This window comes from Penicillium chrysogenum (genome assembly GCF_028827035.1).
Source record: "Penicillium chrysogenum strain IBT 35668 chromosome Unknown utg000004l_segment0_segment0, whole genome shotgun sequence".
NCBI lineage: Eukaryota > Fungi > Ascomycota > Eurotiomycetes > Eurotiales > Aspergillaceae > Penicillium > Penicillium chrysogenum.
The window spans coordinates 437,230-454,246 of record NW_026622752.1 but is presented as its reverse complement, the minus strand read 5'-3'; the positions used below and the strand labels follow the sequence as shown (position 1 = coordinate 454,246).

The window sequence follows — 17,017 nt, the reverse complement described above, 5'->3', positions numbered from 1 at the left end:
CTCGTTCTGTTGCCTAAAATTTTTCTCCAATATAGTCGAATTCAAATGTTTGGAAATTCGCAAGCAGCAGTTTAGCCATATTTGGATAGGTCTACTCCGTATATTGTAATTATAAAAACGTCCCCAGGCAGTCAACATTTATGCTCTGAAACACATCTGATACCCGCTCTACTAAAGGCCCACTTGGGGAATCGTAACTCTCAGAAGATCCCAAAGATTTTCAAGGTAATCTACCTCATAACCTACCTAGGTAATAAGTTAAGAAAATCATGAAAATCATGAAAACAGATTTCAATAATGCTGTATATGGCATGATATGCATGAAAACATAAAAACACGCAATCACCCACCGTTGCCGGGCAACGAGGTTGGTTTGGCGTCGATCAGAGTCTCGGCAAAATACATTAAGTTCCCTCTTTCTTTGTTAATCCAAGTGACTGTATGGTACTCTTAATGATTGGTCTGGTAATATAGAAGGGCGGCGAGTGACCCGGTCGTAAATCACAAACTTGTTTACTGCAGACAATGCTATCACCTTCAATATCTCTCTGCCTTTCTACCTTTTCACAGACGTTGACATTAATACCTATCAGATTGATCAAATTAATCAGATTGAATACCTACATTGCACTGTCCGCAAATAGACCTTCACGTGGCACGTCATGCTCGCCGATCCTGGAATGTATCCTTGCTTCTGATTGTCTCAGATCGCAAACAGCATGAAGCATCGCAAGGCAAAGGCACTCCTTGCGCTTGCGCTAGTTGGCCCCTCTACTGCAATTCCATACACCCCATCCTCTATCTTCCTTTCCCCACAACACAATGACTCCATCGCATACATCCTCCGACCCAGCTCCACCGGTGAAACCGAGTTCGTCTCTCTCAACCTGTCCAGCAGCATCGATGCCAAGAATCCATCATATCAAACCCTGTTGAAGAGCACGCCCTTCTACAGTTCTGATCAAAACTCGACTTTCATCTCTGCCATCAATGACCAAGGGCTCATCACAGTCTACTCGGGCAACTGCCACAGCGCATCCGATAGCCCGGCACTATGGCAGTTCCACCCAAACACCAAAAGCCCAATTGCCAACGGGACTTGGGATAGATTGCCAGTCATCACCAGCGACACAAAAACCGCACCGAACTACTTGGCGGCGGGGTTCACGTATTCAGCATCCCGCCACGAAGATGAGAGCTCCATGTACGCTTTTGGTGGGATGTGTCCATTCGCGAACAGCACGGACGAAACATGGGTCTCGGCAGCCAACTACTCCCGCTCGACGGTTGCGATAGGGCCGAGTCCCTATTACAACACCAAGTTCACAGCTGCCACTACTGGCAAGCGCGCACCACCCGTCCCTGAAGCTGGAATGGCCGTGGTGCCCCTTCAGCCTACCTATGCTGCCGGTTCTACGGGGAAACAACAGGACTTTTTGTTTATTGGTGGTCATACCAGGCAGGCCTTCCTTAACATGTCGCAACTTGCCATTTTCTCGCTGCCGCAGCAAAGCTGGAGCTTTGTTTCTGCCATCTCTAATTCGACACCAGAGACTGAACGTGAGCTGACTGTTCGAGATGCGGTTTCCATTGAGCCTCGCTCCGGTCACACTGCGGTTCTCTCGGAAGATGGCAATAAAGTGTTTGTATTTGGAGGTTGGGTTGGGGATATGACTGTCCCTGCTGAGCCGCAGTTTGCAGTTCTGGATCTTGCAGAAGGGTTTGGCGGAACCACCGAATGGATTTGGGCAGCGCCCTCCGCCGAAGGATTAGGGATCACCAAGGGTGCTGGCATCTTTGGACATGGAGCGGCAATGCTCCCTGGGGGCGTTATGATGATTTCCGGTGGCTACAATATCCCGAAACCATCTTCCAAACGGGCCTCAGCCACTGCGCAACCCAACCAGCAGGTCTATCTCTACAATGTGACTTCGAGCAGCTGGGTCACTTCTTACAGCAATCCAGCGGCCAGTTCCTCGAATGCTTCGCCCCATTCCAGTAAGCTTTCACCATCCCAAAAGGCCGGCTTAGGGGTTGGACTGGGCATTGGATGCCCTGCTGCCTTGGCCATCGTTTTGTGTGGGTGGAACTACCACCGAAAGCGCCGCGTAAAGAGCAAACGAGACTCGCAGTTACGGGAACTGGCTTTGGGGGCAGAACGAGCTCACTTTTGGGATCGAAATTGTCCAACACAAGCAAGCAGTATTCGGAGTTCTGGAAAGAGCGAAAAAAGGGATAGCCCGTTGTATCCTTGGTCGGCAAATCGCAGCCAGTCGGCACGGCCCGACTGGAAAGACCAGGGCGAAGGCACAGCGGAGAGGACTGGGCTGTTGATGGACGCTCCTAGTCCAGTCAAGAATAACCGGCCCCCTGTGGTACCTCCAGTGAGCAATCGCCCATTCTCATATCGAAACAGTGAATACCGTCGCAGTGATACTACTGGTGATATCCACCCTATCGATGAACGCGAAGAAGATGAAGCGTTCCGAGAAAATCTCATGGCAACCATCCCAGCTGGAACAAGACCCACGATCAAGATGATGGAGCCCGAAGACCCCTTTTCAGATACCCCCTACGCAACTCCTCGGAGCACCATCTTCGGCGTTGGCCTAGGTCCTTTCTACAGCCGGCGAAAGGATATTGGATCTGTGGATGTCGAATCCCCGAAAACCGAACGAACAGCCACCAACCTGTCAGATAACTCAGAATTCTCTTTTGCGTCCTCCCAGCCCATCGGCATGGTCCACCATGCACGAGGCATTCTCGTCGATCGACCTATGAGCTGGGGCAGTGGGCGCCAGTCACTGGAATACCTCGCCGAAACCTCAGCACACAGCGACCCAGACGGCGTAGCCCGTTCGGAGAAATCAGTATCGGCGGATTCCTACTCTACAGCCCAGACAAACCTATCCCACCGCAAGTCAGAGAATGAGTCCCTCCTCTTTGACGCCCTCGAACCCATCACACCCTCATCCCCCTCAAAACTGCCCCGGGAATCCAAACCAAAAGCCTCCGACTGGGTAATGAACACCATGCGCCGAGCCCTAACAATGACTCGCCGCAGCCCCGACAGCCAGTTCAACTCCGGTTCTAGTACCTCTAGCACCGCGCACCGCGCCTCCGGCATTGACCGCCGCAGCACGCTCGGATCAGGTCAACAATCCACAAGCTCAGGTCCCAGCACCCCGCGCCGAGCAGTCAGCGCTTCAGCAGAGTTATTCCGCCGCAAGCAAGGTGCCAAAGACTGGAACGCGCGGAAGCGTGTCTCAGACGATGTGTTTAACATGGCCCGGTCTACACGCGATGATCTTTTCATTGGCGCGCCAGGATATCTGGGTGACGAAGCTGGCTTCGGCGATGACGAGGAAGATGTCCATGATTGGGATCTGGAGGGTGCTGCTGAGACCCGACGTGTCCAAATGACTTTCACCGTTCCTCGGGAGAAACTCCGTGTCGTTAATGCTGCTGCTGGCGATATTGATAGTACGTCTGAGCGCTCTGTTAGTTGGGATACTGGGAACCGGAGGGTTAGTACCTAGATCTGAGACCTGGGGTTGGGTTTTCTCTTCTGCTGATTGTCTTGTTCTCCTTTTTCTGTTTAATCTTCTCACTTGTACTTTTGCATTGCCTTTCTTTTTCAGTTAGATGGGCCTTGGTTTGGTGTCTGCATCTATGAGACACCTAGAGATGTGTTGTGTTGCATTGCATTGCGTCGTTTGTACACAACTTCGGCATGCGAGTTTTCATTTGCAGTTTGTCGTTGGTTATTATCGCACTTGGAGTCTTTACTTTTTGTCACACTGTGTTTTGGGGGTGGTTTTGCTGTTTTCTCTCGTTTTGATATCCACAGCGATGTTTTGATGCCGTTCCGAGATGAGATGATTGTCCTGATGAGTCGACGTTTCTCTTTTTACGTGATTCCTCTTGCAGAGTGAGCGCTTGTTCGATTAGGTAGCGAGTTCAAAATGGATAATTGCTTTTGAAATTTATTGAGCCTCTTAAGTAATTGTAATTCTTAGACATATCGTATACTGGATGTTTCATAGGAGACAAGGATGTATTTTCTCCCGAAATTGCTAAATGCATGAATATGGCATCTATATAACGCTTTTGTAGCTCCGTGATACATCAGACATAGACTCAGACATGACCTTCCTTAATGACGCTTGCGTATAACATTTTAATATATCTGGTCAGGCTTCCCCCAGTCTAGGACGAAGGAGTACCATTGGGCGCGGTGGCAGGATGAGTAGGAATAGTCTGGGGCTTCTGTGGAAGCAAGTTCTTGGCGCCCTCACGGGCATACTGAGCCATGAGTGCATCCATGACAACCAGCGACGACATAGCCTCAACAATAGGGACAGCACGGGGGGTAACACAAGGATCGTGGCGACCCTTAGCCTCCAGGACACCCTCCTCGCCGTCGTAGGAAGTAGTGGTCTGCGCCTGGCCGATCGTAGCAGCGGGCTTGAAGGCGACGCGGAAGTAGATGGACGCGCCGTTGGAGATACCGCCCTGGATACCGCCAGAGTTGTTAGTCTTGGTAGTGAGACGGGGGCCGCCGGCCTCAGACGTCGACGAGTTGGCGATGAAGGGGTCGTTGTGGATTGAGCCGGGGACCTCGCAGCCGCCGAAGCCGGAGCCGATCTCGAAGCCCTTGGTTGCGGGGATGCTGAGCATCGCGTGGCCGAGCTTGGCTTCAAGCTTATCGAAGCACGGCTCGCCCAGTCCAACTGGCACGTTGCGGATTACGCATGTTACGGTTCCACCGATGCTGTCGTGGTTGTCGCGGAACTTCTCGATGACTTTGGTCATGCGCTGGGCTGCGTCGGTCTCTGGGCATCGGATGGGAGCGAAGGAGTCGACGGTTTTGCGGTCGATTGTTTCGATCAGCTTGAGGAACTCGGGGTTCGTGGAGGGAGAGGGGTGTTCGGGGGTTGGGGGAAGAGGTGCTCGTTGCCGACGGAGGAGACGAAGGCGACGATTTCGATGTTATGCGCCAGGCTGAGGAATTTCTCGGCGATGGCGCCGGCAGCGACACGACCTATGCGGATTGGGTCAGCCAGAGTAATTGTTTGATGTTTTTGGTTACGCATAACGTACCGATAGTCTCACGGGCGCTGCTGCGACCACCGCCGCTGCTGGCCTTGACGCCGTACTTCTCCAGGTAGGTGAAATCGGCATGGCTAGGGCGGGGGTACAGGTCCATTGTGCTGCCACCGTAGTCCTTGGGACGCTGGTCCTCATTGCGGACGACCATGGCAATTGGTGTGCCCAGAGTGACGCCGAACTCTGTGCCTGACTGGATCTCGACTCGGTCCTTCTCGTCCCGCGGGGTAGTGAGGGCGCTTTGGCCGGGACGGCGCCGGGTCATTTGGGGCTGAATGTCGGCCTCAGTGATTTCTAGGCCCGGAGGACATCCATCGACGATGCAGCCGACGGAGCGACAGTGGGACTCGCCATAACTGAATCGTGGGTGTCAGCAGCGATATGTGTGATGAGGGGTGGGCAACTTACGTGGTGACACGGAAATACTGACCCCACGTCGACATTATGGGCGTTGAGAGCTAATCGCAAGGTATTAAAGAATGATTATAAGTTCAAAAACCCCGAGATCAATAAAACAGTAGAATAGGAAGAGAAGAAGGTTGTTCGCTGACCGCAAGTAGAAAAAAGGAAATTCGAAATCGACTCATCGCTGAGATTCCTATCTGGGACTAGCGCAACCGACTATCGGCGCATAACCTTCGGGATGCGATCAATAACTTCGTTCACCTTTTGCTCCAATGCTCACCCTTCGAGGATGTTCCTCGTCTTCGGCACGTTGGACTAGTCCACTGAAGCATCGGTTGATCCGCCATAATTCATCATATCCCGCTCACCAATTCGCCGAGCTCGCCAGCCGTCCCTCCTCCTTACACCAGATCTACCAATCGCTATCAACAGATCCCTACGTGAACCTTTCGATCGAGCACTTCCTACTGGAAAATGCCCCAGCAGACTCCAGCATTTTATTTCTCTATGCCAACCGGCCGTGTGTAGTCATTGGCCGCAACCAGAATCCATGGCTTGAAACAGATCTCCGCGCACTTCATAATGACCGCAGGAACGGCACGACTGGAGAAGACGAAGCTGCAGTATTCGTTCGTCGGCGATCAGGTGGCGGGGCTGTCTTCCACGATGAGGGCAACTTGAATTACAGCGTTATATGTCCGCGTACCTCGTTTACGCGCGACAAGCACGCCGAGATGGTGGTGCGCGCACTTCATCAGGTCGGAGCTACCAACACTAGTGTCAATGAGCGGCATGATATTGTCATGGCCCGATCAGAAGGGATGCAAAATGATCCCAACGAGCCTCTAACACGCAAGGTATCTGGCTCTGCGTTTAAGCTCACTCGGTTCCGAGCCCTCCATCATGGCACTTGCTTGCTCGATTCCCCGAACATTCATGATCTTGGCCGGTACCTGCGATCATCCGCTCGCGGGTATATTCAGGCCAAGGGTGTTGAAAGCGTTCGTTCTCCGGTCGGGAATGTCTCGACTGCGTTGGCCGACTCGTTCTTTTCCATGCAGAGCGTGGTTGAGAGTGTGATCGAGCAGTTTGCTCAACTCTACCAGGTACATCCCGATGCTGTTCTCAGGGCTCGGCGTGCTCATGCCAATGAGCCTGAAGTCTTTGCTGGGGATTCTTGGGTAGCTGGTACAGTGGGAGAAGTGCAAGGCGAGCAGGTGCCTGCCATTGGGAAAGGAATTGCCGAGTTGCGCTCGTTGGAGTGGAAGTACACCCAAACACCGCGGTTCACTTTCTCAACGTACCCCATCGAGGAAGACCCTCGTGAACGGCCTCCACTGCCCTCCTCGCTCCCCTCAAGTACCCGTGCTTTCCTCCGCCTGCAACATGGCGCTATCGTCGAAAGCCACATCTCTGTCTCACCTAACGAGTCCACCGCATCTGAACAAGCTAGCCGTGTCCACTCAGCGCTGAACGGACAAAAGCTGCACGAGATTACCTTGGCCCGGTGGACAGAGCTCCTCAAGCAGGGTCTTGGCGGAACAGAGGGAGTCGATGATACTCTTGTGAAAGAGCTAGCCCACTTCTTGGGTGGCCTCTTGGGTGGTTAATTGTCCAATTGCGTCGGTGCCATGCAATTCGTGACGTGTATAGATATTGAGTACTCTTGGGCCCTATGTACAAACAATAATACCATGGTATCCTATACGACAAGAGCCACCTTATTGGTTGCGTTGCCCGTCTCCTTCGTTGGTGGACGATAATTTCCCCACTTATCAGATCCTCACATGAGCACAGCCTATTTCGAACAAACTAGCGTTTGTCACTGACGATCTCCCCACGTTACATCGACCGGCTAAATGGGAACCCCACGCCAGCCCCAGGATTCCCTCAGGCCTGCGCACAGATCCAACTGGCTGAATCGGCGTTCTCAGCGAATTCCGATCCGCACCGAAATGGCACCAGGTATTTCTATAGGTCGGCATAGTCACGCGAACCCCGATGTCAAATTGCCTATCAAGCAATTAACAATCGGCGATTAGCCCGATGTCAATCTTTATAAAACGTACAACCACCTATTAAAAAGACAATTACTAGCTACCATAACAGCGCAAACTCCTCATAGCCTCCAGCCTATAGACTTACGATGTCTGTCCACGCTAACGGCCGAACCCCTTCACAGACCTTCAGCAAATCTCCTTTCCGCACCAGATCCGACCTACAAGAAGCATGCCGCGCCCTTCTCGATCCGCTAGTACCCCTCTTTACAACAGGCGGAACACGTGTCAAAGTAGGCACATCGACGACACGATTCGACGAAGGCGGCGCCCAGATCGAGGGATACGCTCGCCCGCTATGGGGTCTGGCCTCACTGCTAGGCGGCGGATATGAATACGCCGAGGCCGAGCGCTGGCGCCAGGGAATCATCAACGGCACTGATCCCGAACATCCGGAGTTCTGGGGTCATATTGAAGATATGGACCAGCGCATGGTGGAGATGTGTCCGATTGGGTTTGCGCTTGCTGTCGCGCCTCATGTCTTTTGGGATCCATTGACGGAGAAGCAGAGGGGGAATGTTGGTAGTTGGCTGGCGAGTATTAATGCGCGCGAGATGCCGAATACGAATTGGTATGTTATGACTTGATCTATCCAGAATGGTCTGCTTTTGGTGTGAATTGAATCAGTCGGCTAATTATGGTGGGGACGACTACAGGCTGTGGTTCCGTGTCTTTGCAAACTTGGGCCTCAGAAAGAACGGCGCTGAATACTCTTTGTCTCGTATCGAGGCTGACATGGATCATCTGGATACCTTCCATGTTGGCGGAGGATGGAGCAATGATGGGCCTAAGAGTCATCATCAGATGGATTACTACTCCGGCTCATTCGCCATTCAGTTCTTGCAGCTTCTTTATTCGAAGCTGGCGGGTGACTTTGATCCTGAGCGTGCTGAGCGCTATCGCCAGCGGGCAAGGGAGTTTGCTACAGATTTTGTGCACTACTTCGATCCTAACGGTATGTCTGGGGCGGCTCTTTCTATGATTCCCTCTTCTTTTGAGATGAATTGGTCCTGACTAGAACTACTACCAAATAGGCAGTGCCATCCCATTCGGACGCTCCATGACCTATCGATTTGCCATGGTTGGATTCTGGGGTGCATTAGGCTTCGCGGATGTCGAACTACCAGAGCCACTGACATGGGGCGTGGTTAGAGGAATTCTCCTTCGCCACTTCCGATGGTGGTCTACGCAGGAAGACATGTTCAACAATGATGGCACTCTGAGTCTCGGCTACTCGTACGCTAACATGTATCTAACGGAGAACTACAATTCCCCCGGGTCACCGTACTGGTGCTGTCTCTCATTCACGCCGTTGGCACTACCGGAGACACATCCCTTCTGGTCCGCGCAAGAGGCGCCTTACCCAAGTTCCTCTTTACCCGAAGTGGTGGCCCTAAAATACCCTAAACATATTGCCATTCGTCGTGGTGGACACTCCTTTCTGCTGTCTTCTGGCCAAGCGTGCCACTACCCCCTCAAAGCGACACAGGCCAAGTATGGCAAGTTTGCATACAGTTCTGCCTTTGGATACTCGGTTCCGACGGGTGGCTACCAGCTGGAGCAGCATGCCCCGGACAGCATGCTTGCGTTGTCAGATGATGGCGGCGATATCTGGCAGACCAGACGGCTGGCGCTCGATGCGCGTTTCGAGGAACCAGAGCCCAATGGCCAACCTATTCTTGTCTCTGGTTGGAAACCGTGGCCAGATGTTGATATAGAGACCATTCTCATTCCGCCTACGGAGGAAACTGAGAACTGGCATCTGCGCGCTCACCATGTGCGCACTGGTCGCGCTTTACAGACCTCTGAAGGTGCCTTTGCTATTTACGGATGTCATAGCGATAATGGTCGTACCTTGGGGCCTATGACCGGGGATGATTCTGAGGGAACAATGCACGACGGCCGGAGTGGATTGGTGGTTTCATCGGCTGGGGCTGTTGGTATTGTCGAGCTCCATTCGCCCATTGGGCGGGCTGGCCGGATCGTCTTGGCTGATCCAAACTCCAATATCATTCATGGACGCACGCTTTTGCCGTCACTTTCGGTGGACTTGGTAGCTGGCCAGGCTTGCTGGTTTGTCACGGCCGTTTATGCTGTGCCACACCGTCAACGGGATTGGAAGGCAGGTTGGGAGAGGAAACCAGTTATTCCAGGGTGGTTACAGAAGAGGATGGAGAGTACAGATCAGAGTTAGATTACCCGTACACATTGATACGTACTCTGGTTTTACGAGAAAATGTACCAAGGAATGCTAATCCTATTCTGGAAAGTTTTGCTGTATTGGGATTAGCCTCAAATTTTGAGTTTCCCCGCAGTCTGGGGTAAGATCCACAACCTTGAAACCTATCTTCAAGCCTAATTTCTCCTAATTTTTCCTATCTCTTCGGCTAAATCTACCCATTCTCATATAATTTTCCGGGCTCAAGCGATAGGGAAATCAGCTCATGAGCTGTACGAAGTACTACCCTGGAACTTTACCCCCACACTTCCCCTACCAGAGAGCTGCACGTGGATCAGCCGTAAGCATATTGCACTGACCCAAACACCCTAACCATGTGAGCAGTAGCAGTCTCCTGCAGCCCGTGTCGGTCTTTCTTGAGATTCGTGGATGTTTTTCTCCATGTCCGCTCGCCTTGTTTCGTGTCCCTGCTTTTGTCCCATAGGCCGCTCGGTGGCCAGCCAAGACAACTGGGCTTAGAATTATACCTCCCATAGGCTTATGGTCGTAGTCTCTTTCCTTCCTTTATACGTCTATCAATAGCCGACGGCATAGCGAGTTTAGCTTCTTCATGAGCCGGTATCAGAGAATTACTTTTAAGATAGCCATTCCCCTCCTCAACTGGAGTATCTGCAATCATCTTGACTAAACCCTTTTGCTACTATCCAAGATGTCGTGGCTTTTAAAGAAGATCGTCCACAATGAGGCAATGAAGTCAGATCCTAAGGAGATCTATGGGTGGAGAGTTTTTATGCTTGCCTGCTCGGTCAGTCCCTACTTCGTGATGGCAATGATAATAATGCAAGAATCACAGAGCTAATGCCTCCCAGGCCTGTTTCGGTGGAATGCTTTTTGGCATGGACACCGGTATTATTGGCGGGGTTCTGGTCATGCCAGGATTCAAACAGTGAGTGTTCTCACTCTGCTCCCTGGCATCGAACTATTCCGACTAATGTCATCGATGTAGAACATACCGCCTGGAGAACATCTCCGAAGTTGATGCAGCAAATCTGTCGGCCAATATCGTCTCCACCCTTCAAGCAGGATGCTTCTTTGGAGCCCTGGCTGCCTCCCCGATAGCCGAGAAATGGGGGAGACGAATGGCCCTAATGGGCGCAGCGATCGTGTCTGTAATTGGAATTGCCATGCAAACTGCAGCCAGCGGCCACATCGAAGCCATGTACATCGGACGGTAAGCCATATATTCCTGCCTACAGTCCTTCGTCCATCATTTCAGGCTAATACCCGCACCTCTAGACTAATTTGTGGCTTCGGAGTCGGCGCCGCATCCATGATCAACCCACTCTACGTCTCCGAGAACGCGCCTCGCGCAATTCGTGGCGGTCTAACAGGTCTATACCAGCTCTTCATTACAATGGGTATCATGCTTGCATTCTGGATCAACTACGGCTCGCTGCTCAACATCGAGGGCCCCGCGATGTATCTTGTTCCACTGGCGATGCAAGGCCTTCCCGCAGTGCTCCTGTTCTTCGGAATGCTGCTCTGTAATGAATCCCCCGCTGGCTGGCCAAACAAGACCGGTGGGAAGAAGCCCGCGCAACTCTCTGCCGAGTGCGCAATCTCCCTGCTGACCACCCATACGTGGAAGAGGAGTTTGCGGCCATTTCTACCCAGTTGGAACAGGAACGCGCACTTATCGCTGGCTCCAGCTTCTGGGACTTGATGAAAGAGATGTGGCTCGTTCCGGGTAATCGCAAGCGCGCGATTATCTCTATCTTCTTGATGATTTGCCAGCAGATGACTGGAACTAATGCCATTAACTACTATGCGCCCCAACTTTGTATGTTGCTCCTACTTCGAATTTAACAAGACATTATCCAGCTAACAAGTCGCAGTTCAAAACGTGAGCGCGCACTGCTATCTAGAACCCCCAGCGAAAACACAATCAGATACTAACTACACCCATTCTACAGCTCGGCCTAACCGGTAACGCAACCAACCTCTTCGCAACCGGCGTCTACGGCATCGTGAAGGTGGTCAGCTGTGGCGTGTTCCTACTCTTCGTAGCGGACTCGCTAGGCCGACGTCGCTCCCTCCTATGGACCTCGATCGCGCAGGGTTTGGCAATGCTGTACATCGGACTGTACGTTCGTATTGCGCCGCCAGTTGAGGGCGCACCCGTCATCCCGGCTGGGTATTTTGCGCTGGTGTGCATTTTCCTGTTCGCATCATTCTTCCAATTCGGATGGGGGCCCGTCTGCTGGATTTACGTCTCCGAGATCCCGACTGCCAGGTTGCGCTCACTCAACGTGTCTTTTGGAGCTGCTACGCAGTGGCTGTTTAACTTTGTTGTTGCGAGGGCTGTGCCGAATATGTTGGCTACTGTTGGTGCTAATGGTTATGGGTGAGTTTGCCCAGTGGGCTTGTGCTTTGCATTGTGGTTTGCTGACTTTCGGTTGCGCAGAACGTATATTATCTTCTCGTGCTTCTGTTTCTCGATGTGTGTCTTTGTGTGGTTCTTTATCCCGGAGACTAAGGGTGAGTCGATCCCTCTGATAGCATATAATGGTTCTGTTGCTAACTGTGGTGTGCCTATAGGTTTGTCCCTCGAGAAGATGGATGAGCTCTTTGGTGTTACGCAGCTGGTTGAGCATAAGAATGCTGATGCGGAGCGGGGTTCTATTGGCGAAGGGGACAAGGCATCCCAGGCGCATGTTGAGAGAGTGTGAAGGAGCAGGGGCTCACTAGTTTAGGTCTATGTCGGATGTCAATGAACGAATGTTGAAAGTGATCAAATTCAAGAAAGCAATATTTGAGTTTCAAAGAGTATTCACATCTGTCATCATAATTTCATAGACATCATCAGAGTATTCGGGTAGTCCAACCCTCTCGAAAGATATGTACAGCGGTCCCGACACCTCGGAGGACCGCTAAACCCGTCAATATAGAACAAGAAACATTCGCCTGCGCTATGAACCCACGACCTTCGCTTGAAATCAAACCCGGGAAACCAAAAGTTAAGAAGGAAAAGAAAGAAACCGACTGGCTCAATGGATCAACGCCGTGGCGAGGGCCCACCAGTCTGCAAGTAATAACAGGGGCCCAATTTGACACTGAAGTGAGATAGAGGCACCAGATCAACAACAGATTAGGGGCATAAAATGGCCAGCGGCGTACCGAACAAACAGAACAAGGAATTTTAAAATGAACGGAAAGACAAACAGAAAGGAAACAGATAAAATCATCGGACATAGTTGGTCGGACGCCGACCAAGTAGCCCATTCTGGGTCTGGCTGCGAGTCATGCGGCGGGGAGTAGGATCATCATCCAAGCTTAAACCGCCCATGCCTGATCCGAGACCATTCCGCCGGGGTGAGTAAAAAGCGTTGGAGCCCAGACCGGAGTTATTCCCATACCGAATGTTGCGGTTAGTGAAATTTGTGGCGGCGGTTGTAGTTGTGGCTACAGTCTCGGTGTCCGAGTCTCGCTCATAATCAGACACGGGGTCGATTTGCTTTAGAGATTCCATGGTGAAACTATGCGGGTCTCTGTTGTTTTGATTGAAGGTGTTTTGGTTGAAGGTGTTCTGGTTGGCAGCGGGGAGTGAGTGCACAGTTCGAGACGAGGTAAGCCCATATTGTGGCACGGAAGGCAATGCTGAAGAGAAACTAGAGGCCGCCTCGGTATCGCCAAACGAAAGTGGAGGAGCGGATGGTTGTGACTCGAATGATCGGTGCACAGGCGGGGTGCTGACTCGAGGCTCAGGCGTAGACTTGGATGATGATTGACTGGCGGGCCAGTCAAGGGCACCGGATTGACTTTGATGCGGTGATTGTGGCTGGGACTGTGGTGATACGGATTCTGGGTGCTGCTGGCTTTCTAACCTGGCCTTATTGTAGAAGGATACTACATTCATAGTTTCCTGTGCGGCCATGAAGATCAGGAGCAGCTTGCCGTAGCGGTCGAAGTAGTCCCGATTAAGCGAAATAGTTGGTAAATGTGCCCCCATATGCACAGCGGCGGCAAGTTCGGTGATAGAAATCAGAATCTCCATGCCATTCCATTGGACAAGAGGCCTTTTTACCATGGTAATCAAAGCAAATCCCGCAACAAGGCTTGCCGCACCTAGGGCAGCGATCTCCACGTAATTTCCTGGGATCGAGACCTGGTGATTCTGAGAGATGGTCCATGCGCTGATGAAGCTGATTAGCAAACCTAGTCGGAGACACCCATAAAAGAGATAACTTTGCGTGTCATCGACATGTGAGCCCTGGTTCGGTTGCTGAGACCAGCCAGTTCCTTGGGCAGCATCGGCCTGGAAATTAAAGGCACGATCAAACAGTGTTTCCAGCCCAGTAGATGTATCATGATCATGAGGAGGAAAGAACTTGGGTTCCTTGAACACTGGTTCGGCATCAGCACGCCTTTGCTGCCATTGACCTTGCGGTTGGGTAGGATTGCGGTGGAACGGATTAGGCTGAATCACTTGCTCAATGGGCTTTGTTGAAGTCTGTGTGCGAAGCTTCCACGCAGGAGGCATCGGGGCTGCTGGGATCTGGCCCTGGAATGGATGAGGACCGTCAAGCACAGACGGCTGGTCTCGCCGTGTCACAGTCGGTCGGAGGTTATGAGTAATAGATGGTGACCAGTCCATGCCGTCATTATCTATAAGATCGGGGGCAACCGTAAGCGACTGCTCAGCAGATGACCGAGGTTGAGGCTGGGCCAATTTGTCAATCGGAAAGCGCTGCTGTAATCCACCAATGTTCGCCTTTGGTGTTCCGCCAGATCTTGTGATGCGAGCCGACAAAGGTGACTCGGGCAGTGCAGAAGAAGACGCCTTGAGGCTTTCGAATTGAGTTTCCCAGCTGTTGTCGGACCAATTGACGAGTGGACGACTCGAGTAGCTGACAATATATCGAGAGAGAAAAACCGACTACCATAATTAGCTTAGCGCCTGGAATGCCCAAGGAGAAAGACATGCTTACCAGGATAGTGAAACCCATCATCAAAGCATGGAAGGCCGAAATCAACTCGGGTTCTAACCCACTAGCAGACGGATCCTTAACTATCGCCCAGAAAACACATCGTGCAACAATGACGACAAGTTGAGCTTGGTAGTACTCGGCAAGGCCGCCGAATTTACCGGGCATTCCGTCTATCTTCATGCGCAGCTTCGGATTCCACCAGAGCGAAAGCGCACCTGCGATCAACGCCAGACCAGCAGTTGGTGCTAGATCAGGTGAACATTCGCTGGGAATGCGCTGTGAACGGATAGACTGGCTGACGCACGAGACCACAGAGTTGGGTGCCATTGGAGGTCGTTCGGCGTCGGTTGAATAATCGAAATTTGACGGGCTCTGAGAGATGGTGGCCACACTAATCAGGTTCCAGGCTAGCTGACCAGCAATACTAGCCCAATACGCAAATGCACCGACATAAAGAAGCAAGCTTCTCCAGCTCCGGTTCCTCGCCTGTCGTGACTCTCGGTTTGCTCGGCTTTGATCCATCATGCGTCTGAGGTGATCCGATTTCGCTTCGTACCCGGCTCTTCTGATACGAGATTTCACAACAGGTTCGCAAGACTCGCAGACTTGGGGGTATCGGTCCTCCAGGTTTCTGCGAAACTGTTCATACCCACGTTCATATTCGCTATCGGTGGGATCGTCCGACGGAGGGAAGTAGGAGGCGAGTGAGCTCGTAAATAAATGCTGATTCCGAGTACATTTGGCGCAAAATGACTGGGATCCACTGAAATCAGTGGATTCGAAGGGCGAGTCTGATGCGCCAGGCGCGTAGACTTCAGCGTTGGTGACCACAGCTGGTGGATCTGTGATTTCTCCTTTCTTTTTAGAGGACAGACATTAGTATAAATCATATAGATTCGAAAAAAGTATCAATACCTACCTCGTCAAAAAAGTTATCAGCCTCACAATGTTCACAGCGGAAATTGCGAACCGGCCCGCGATGAGAGTGAGCAGATCGCTGCCCACAATAAAAGCAGGTCAAACGCTTAGAAAATAGAGAAGCCATGACATAGTAACGTGTGGAAAAAATACACAAGTGAAAGCGTTGGTGTAAACAAGGGAGAGAGGGTTGCGGATGCCAAAGAAGAAAATAAAACAAGTCGGAGCTTGCACGTGCGGGGGACGTGTATGGAGTACCGCGACTCCAATTTTAAACATCTATTAAGTCAATAGTCAATAGAACTTGCACTTGATTGACTTATTGCCATTGTTTCCTTTTCATTATTCTTCCACTCTATTCTTATGACAATGGTACACTGAAAATCCTCGGTCTCTGCACACCCTTGAGACCATACAACAGCGGTCCAAGATGCCCTTTTCTTTTGCTTCTTTATCCTTCTGGGGCCTGCTCCTATGGTGTGCTATCCTGGCAATTACACTTGGGGCTGGGACTCTCATTGTGAGTACCCTTTACCCCTACCATTGGATCAATCTAACTTGTCTATCCCTCCTAGGTCCTACTCCTCTCCCTCACGATCTCCCAGAATATCACTCCCCCCAAACGTCGCCGACGGGGGTCTCCTGTCCACCTATTGGTAGTTCTTGGAAGTGGTGGTCACACAGCTGAAATGCTCTACATGCTGGAGCGCATGAATCTCGACCCTCAAATCTACACGTATCGGACTTACCTCGTGAGCTCCGGAGATAACTTCAGCGCAGAGAAAGCCAGGGCTTTCGAAGCTCAACGTGGACAAAGTTCACAGGGCCATGCCTATAGCGACAACTACTCCATTGCTAGCGTGCCACGTGCCCGACGGGTCCATCAATCCTATCTTACTGCGCCATTCTCCACGCTTCGATGCTTCTGGGCTTGTCTCATTATTCTTGGCGGACGTCACCCAGACCAAAAGCTCCCAAAGGAATACAGCTCGTTTTACCCTGATTTGATCCTTACAAACGGTCCCGCTACAGCCGTCTGCGTTGTGGCAGCCGCAAAATTCATCCGTTTCTTTCAATGTTTGACCAAATGCGCTGCGTTGTGCCTGGGTCTAAGAACATTCTCCTCTTTGACATCAGCACCAAAGCTGCGCACTATTTACATCGAATCGTGGGCCCGGGTGAGTTCACTCAGTACCTCTGGTGTCTTACTGTTGCCTCTGGCCGACCGTTTTCTTGTTCAATGGCCTGCCCAAGCCGGACGACGGGCCTGGTGGGGAATGAAGAAGACGCAATACGCAGGTTGGCTTGTGATCTAAGCGCCGTGCATCTACACGGCTTGGTCTTTTTAGCAGTATCTCTGA

The 17,017-nt window shown here is 51.6% G+C and overlaps 7 protein-coding genes across 7 annotated transcripts; 5 read left to right on the top strand and 2 right to left on the bottom strand.

Annotated features, from left to right (window-relative positions):
- Positions 1-719: 719 nt before the first annotated feature.
- Positions 720-3,539, top strand: N7489_006082 (uncharacterized protein; the record flags this gene model as incomplete). The annotated part of the gene is made up of 1 exon (XM_056711832.1): positions 720-3,539. The coding sequence occupies one exon, from the start codon at positions 720-722 to the stop codon at positions 3,537-3,539; it is 2,820 nt and encodes a 939-aa protein (XP_056565547.1).
- Positions 3,540-4,209: 670 nt separating this feature from the next.
- On the bottom strand, positions 4,210-5,552 carry N7489_006081 (bifunctional chorismate synthase/riboflavin reductase [NAD(P)H] ARO2; the record flags this gene model as incomplete). Its single annotated transcript, XM_056711831.1, has 4 exons — positions 4,210-4,902; positions 4,965-5,044; positions 5,104-5,465; positions 5,518-5,552. 4 exons carry the CDS (start codon positions 5,550-5,552, stop codon positions 4,210-4,212), a joined length of 1,170 nt encoding a protein of 389 aa, XP_056565546.1.
- Positions 5,553-5,786: 234 nt separating this feature from the next.
- Positions 5,787-7,124, top strand: N7489_006080 (putative lipoate--protein ligase; the record flags this gene model as incomplete). The annotated part of the gene is made up of 1 exon (XM_056711830.1): positions 5,787-7,124. The coding sequence occupies one exon, from the start codon at positions 5,787-5,789 to the stop codon at positions 7,122-7,124; it is 1,338 nt and encodes a 445-aa protein (XP_056565545.1).
- A 536-nt stretch (positions 7,125-7,660) lies between these two features.
- Positions 7,661-9,765, top strand: N7489_006079 (glycoside hydrolase family 154 protein; the record flags this gene model as incomplete). Its single annotated transcript, XM_056711829.1, has 3 exons — positions 7,661-8,142; positions 8,228-8,526; positions 8,606-9,765. The coding sequence occupies 3 exons, from the start codon at positions 7,661-7,663 to the stop codon at positions 9,763-9,765; spliced, it is 1,941 nt and encodes a 646-aa protein (XP_056565544.1).
- A 694-nt stretch (positions 9,766-10,459) lies between these two features.
- N7489_006078 (uncharacterized protein) lies at positions 10,460-12,479 on the top strand (the record flags this gene model as incomplete). Its single annotated transcript, XM_056711828.1, has 9 exons — positions 10,460-10,555; positions 10,620-10,696; positions 10,757-10,981; positions 11,047-11,330; positions 11,399-11,590; positions 11,646-11,653; positions 11,724-12,154; positions 12,215-12,288; positions 12,349-12,479. 9 exons carry the CDS (start codon positions 10,460-10,462, stop codon positions 12,477-12,479), a joined length of 1,518 nt encoding a protein of 505 aa, XP_056565543.1.
- A 512-nt stretch (positions 12,480-12,991) lies between these two features.
- On the bottom strand, positions 12,992-15,783 carry N7489_006077 (uncharacterized protein; the record flags this gene model as incomplete). The annotated part of the gene is made up of 3 exons (XM_056711827.1): positions 12,992-14,686; positions 14,739-15,596; positions 15,658-15,783. 3 exons carry the CDS (start codon positions 15,781-15,783, stop codon positions 12,992-12,994), a joined length of 2,679 nt encoding a protein of 892 aa, XP_056565542.1.
- Positions 15,784-16,086: 303 nt separating this feature from the next.
- On the top strand, positions 16,087-16,972 carry N7489_006076 (glycosyltransferase family protein; the record flags this gene model as incomplete). The annotated part of the gene is made up of 2 exons (XM_056711826.1): positions 16,087-16,176; positions 16,232-16,972. The coding sequence occupies 2 exons, from the start codon at positions 16,087-16,089 to the stop codon at positions 16,970-16,972; spliced, it is 831 nt and encodes a 276-aa protein (XP_056565541.1).
- Between the last annotated feature and the right edge of the window lie 45 nt (positions 16,973-17,017).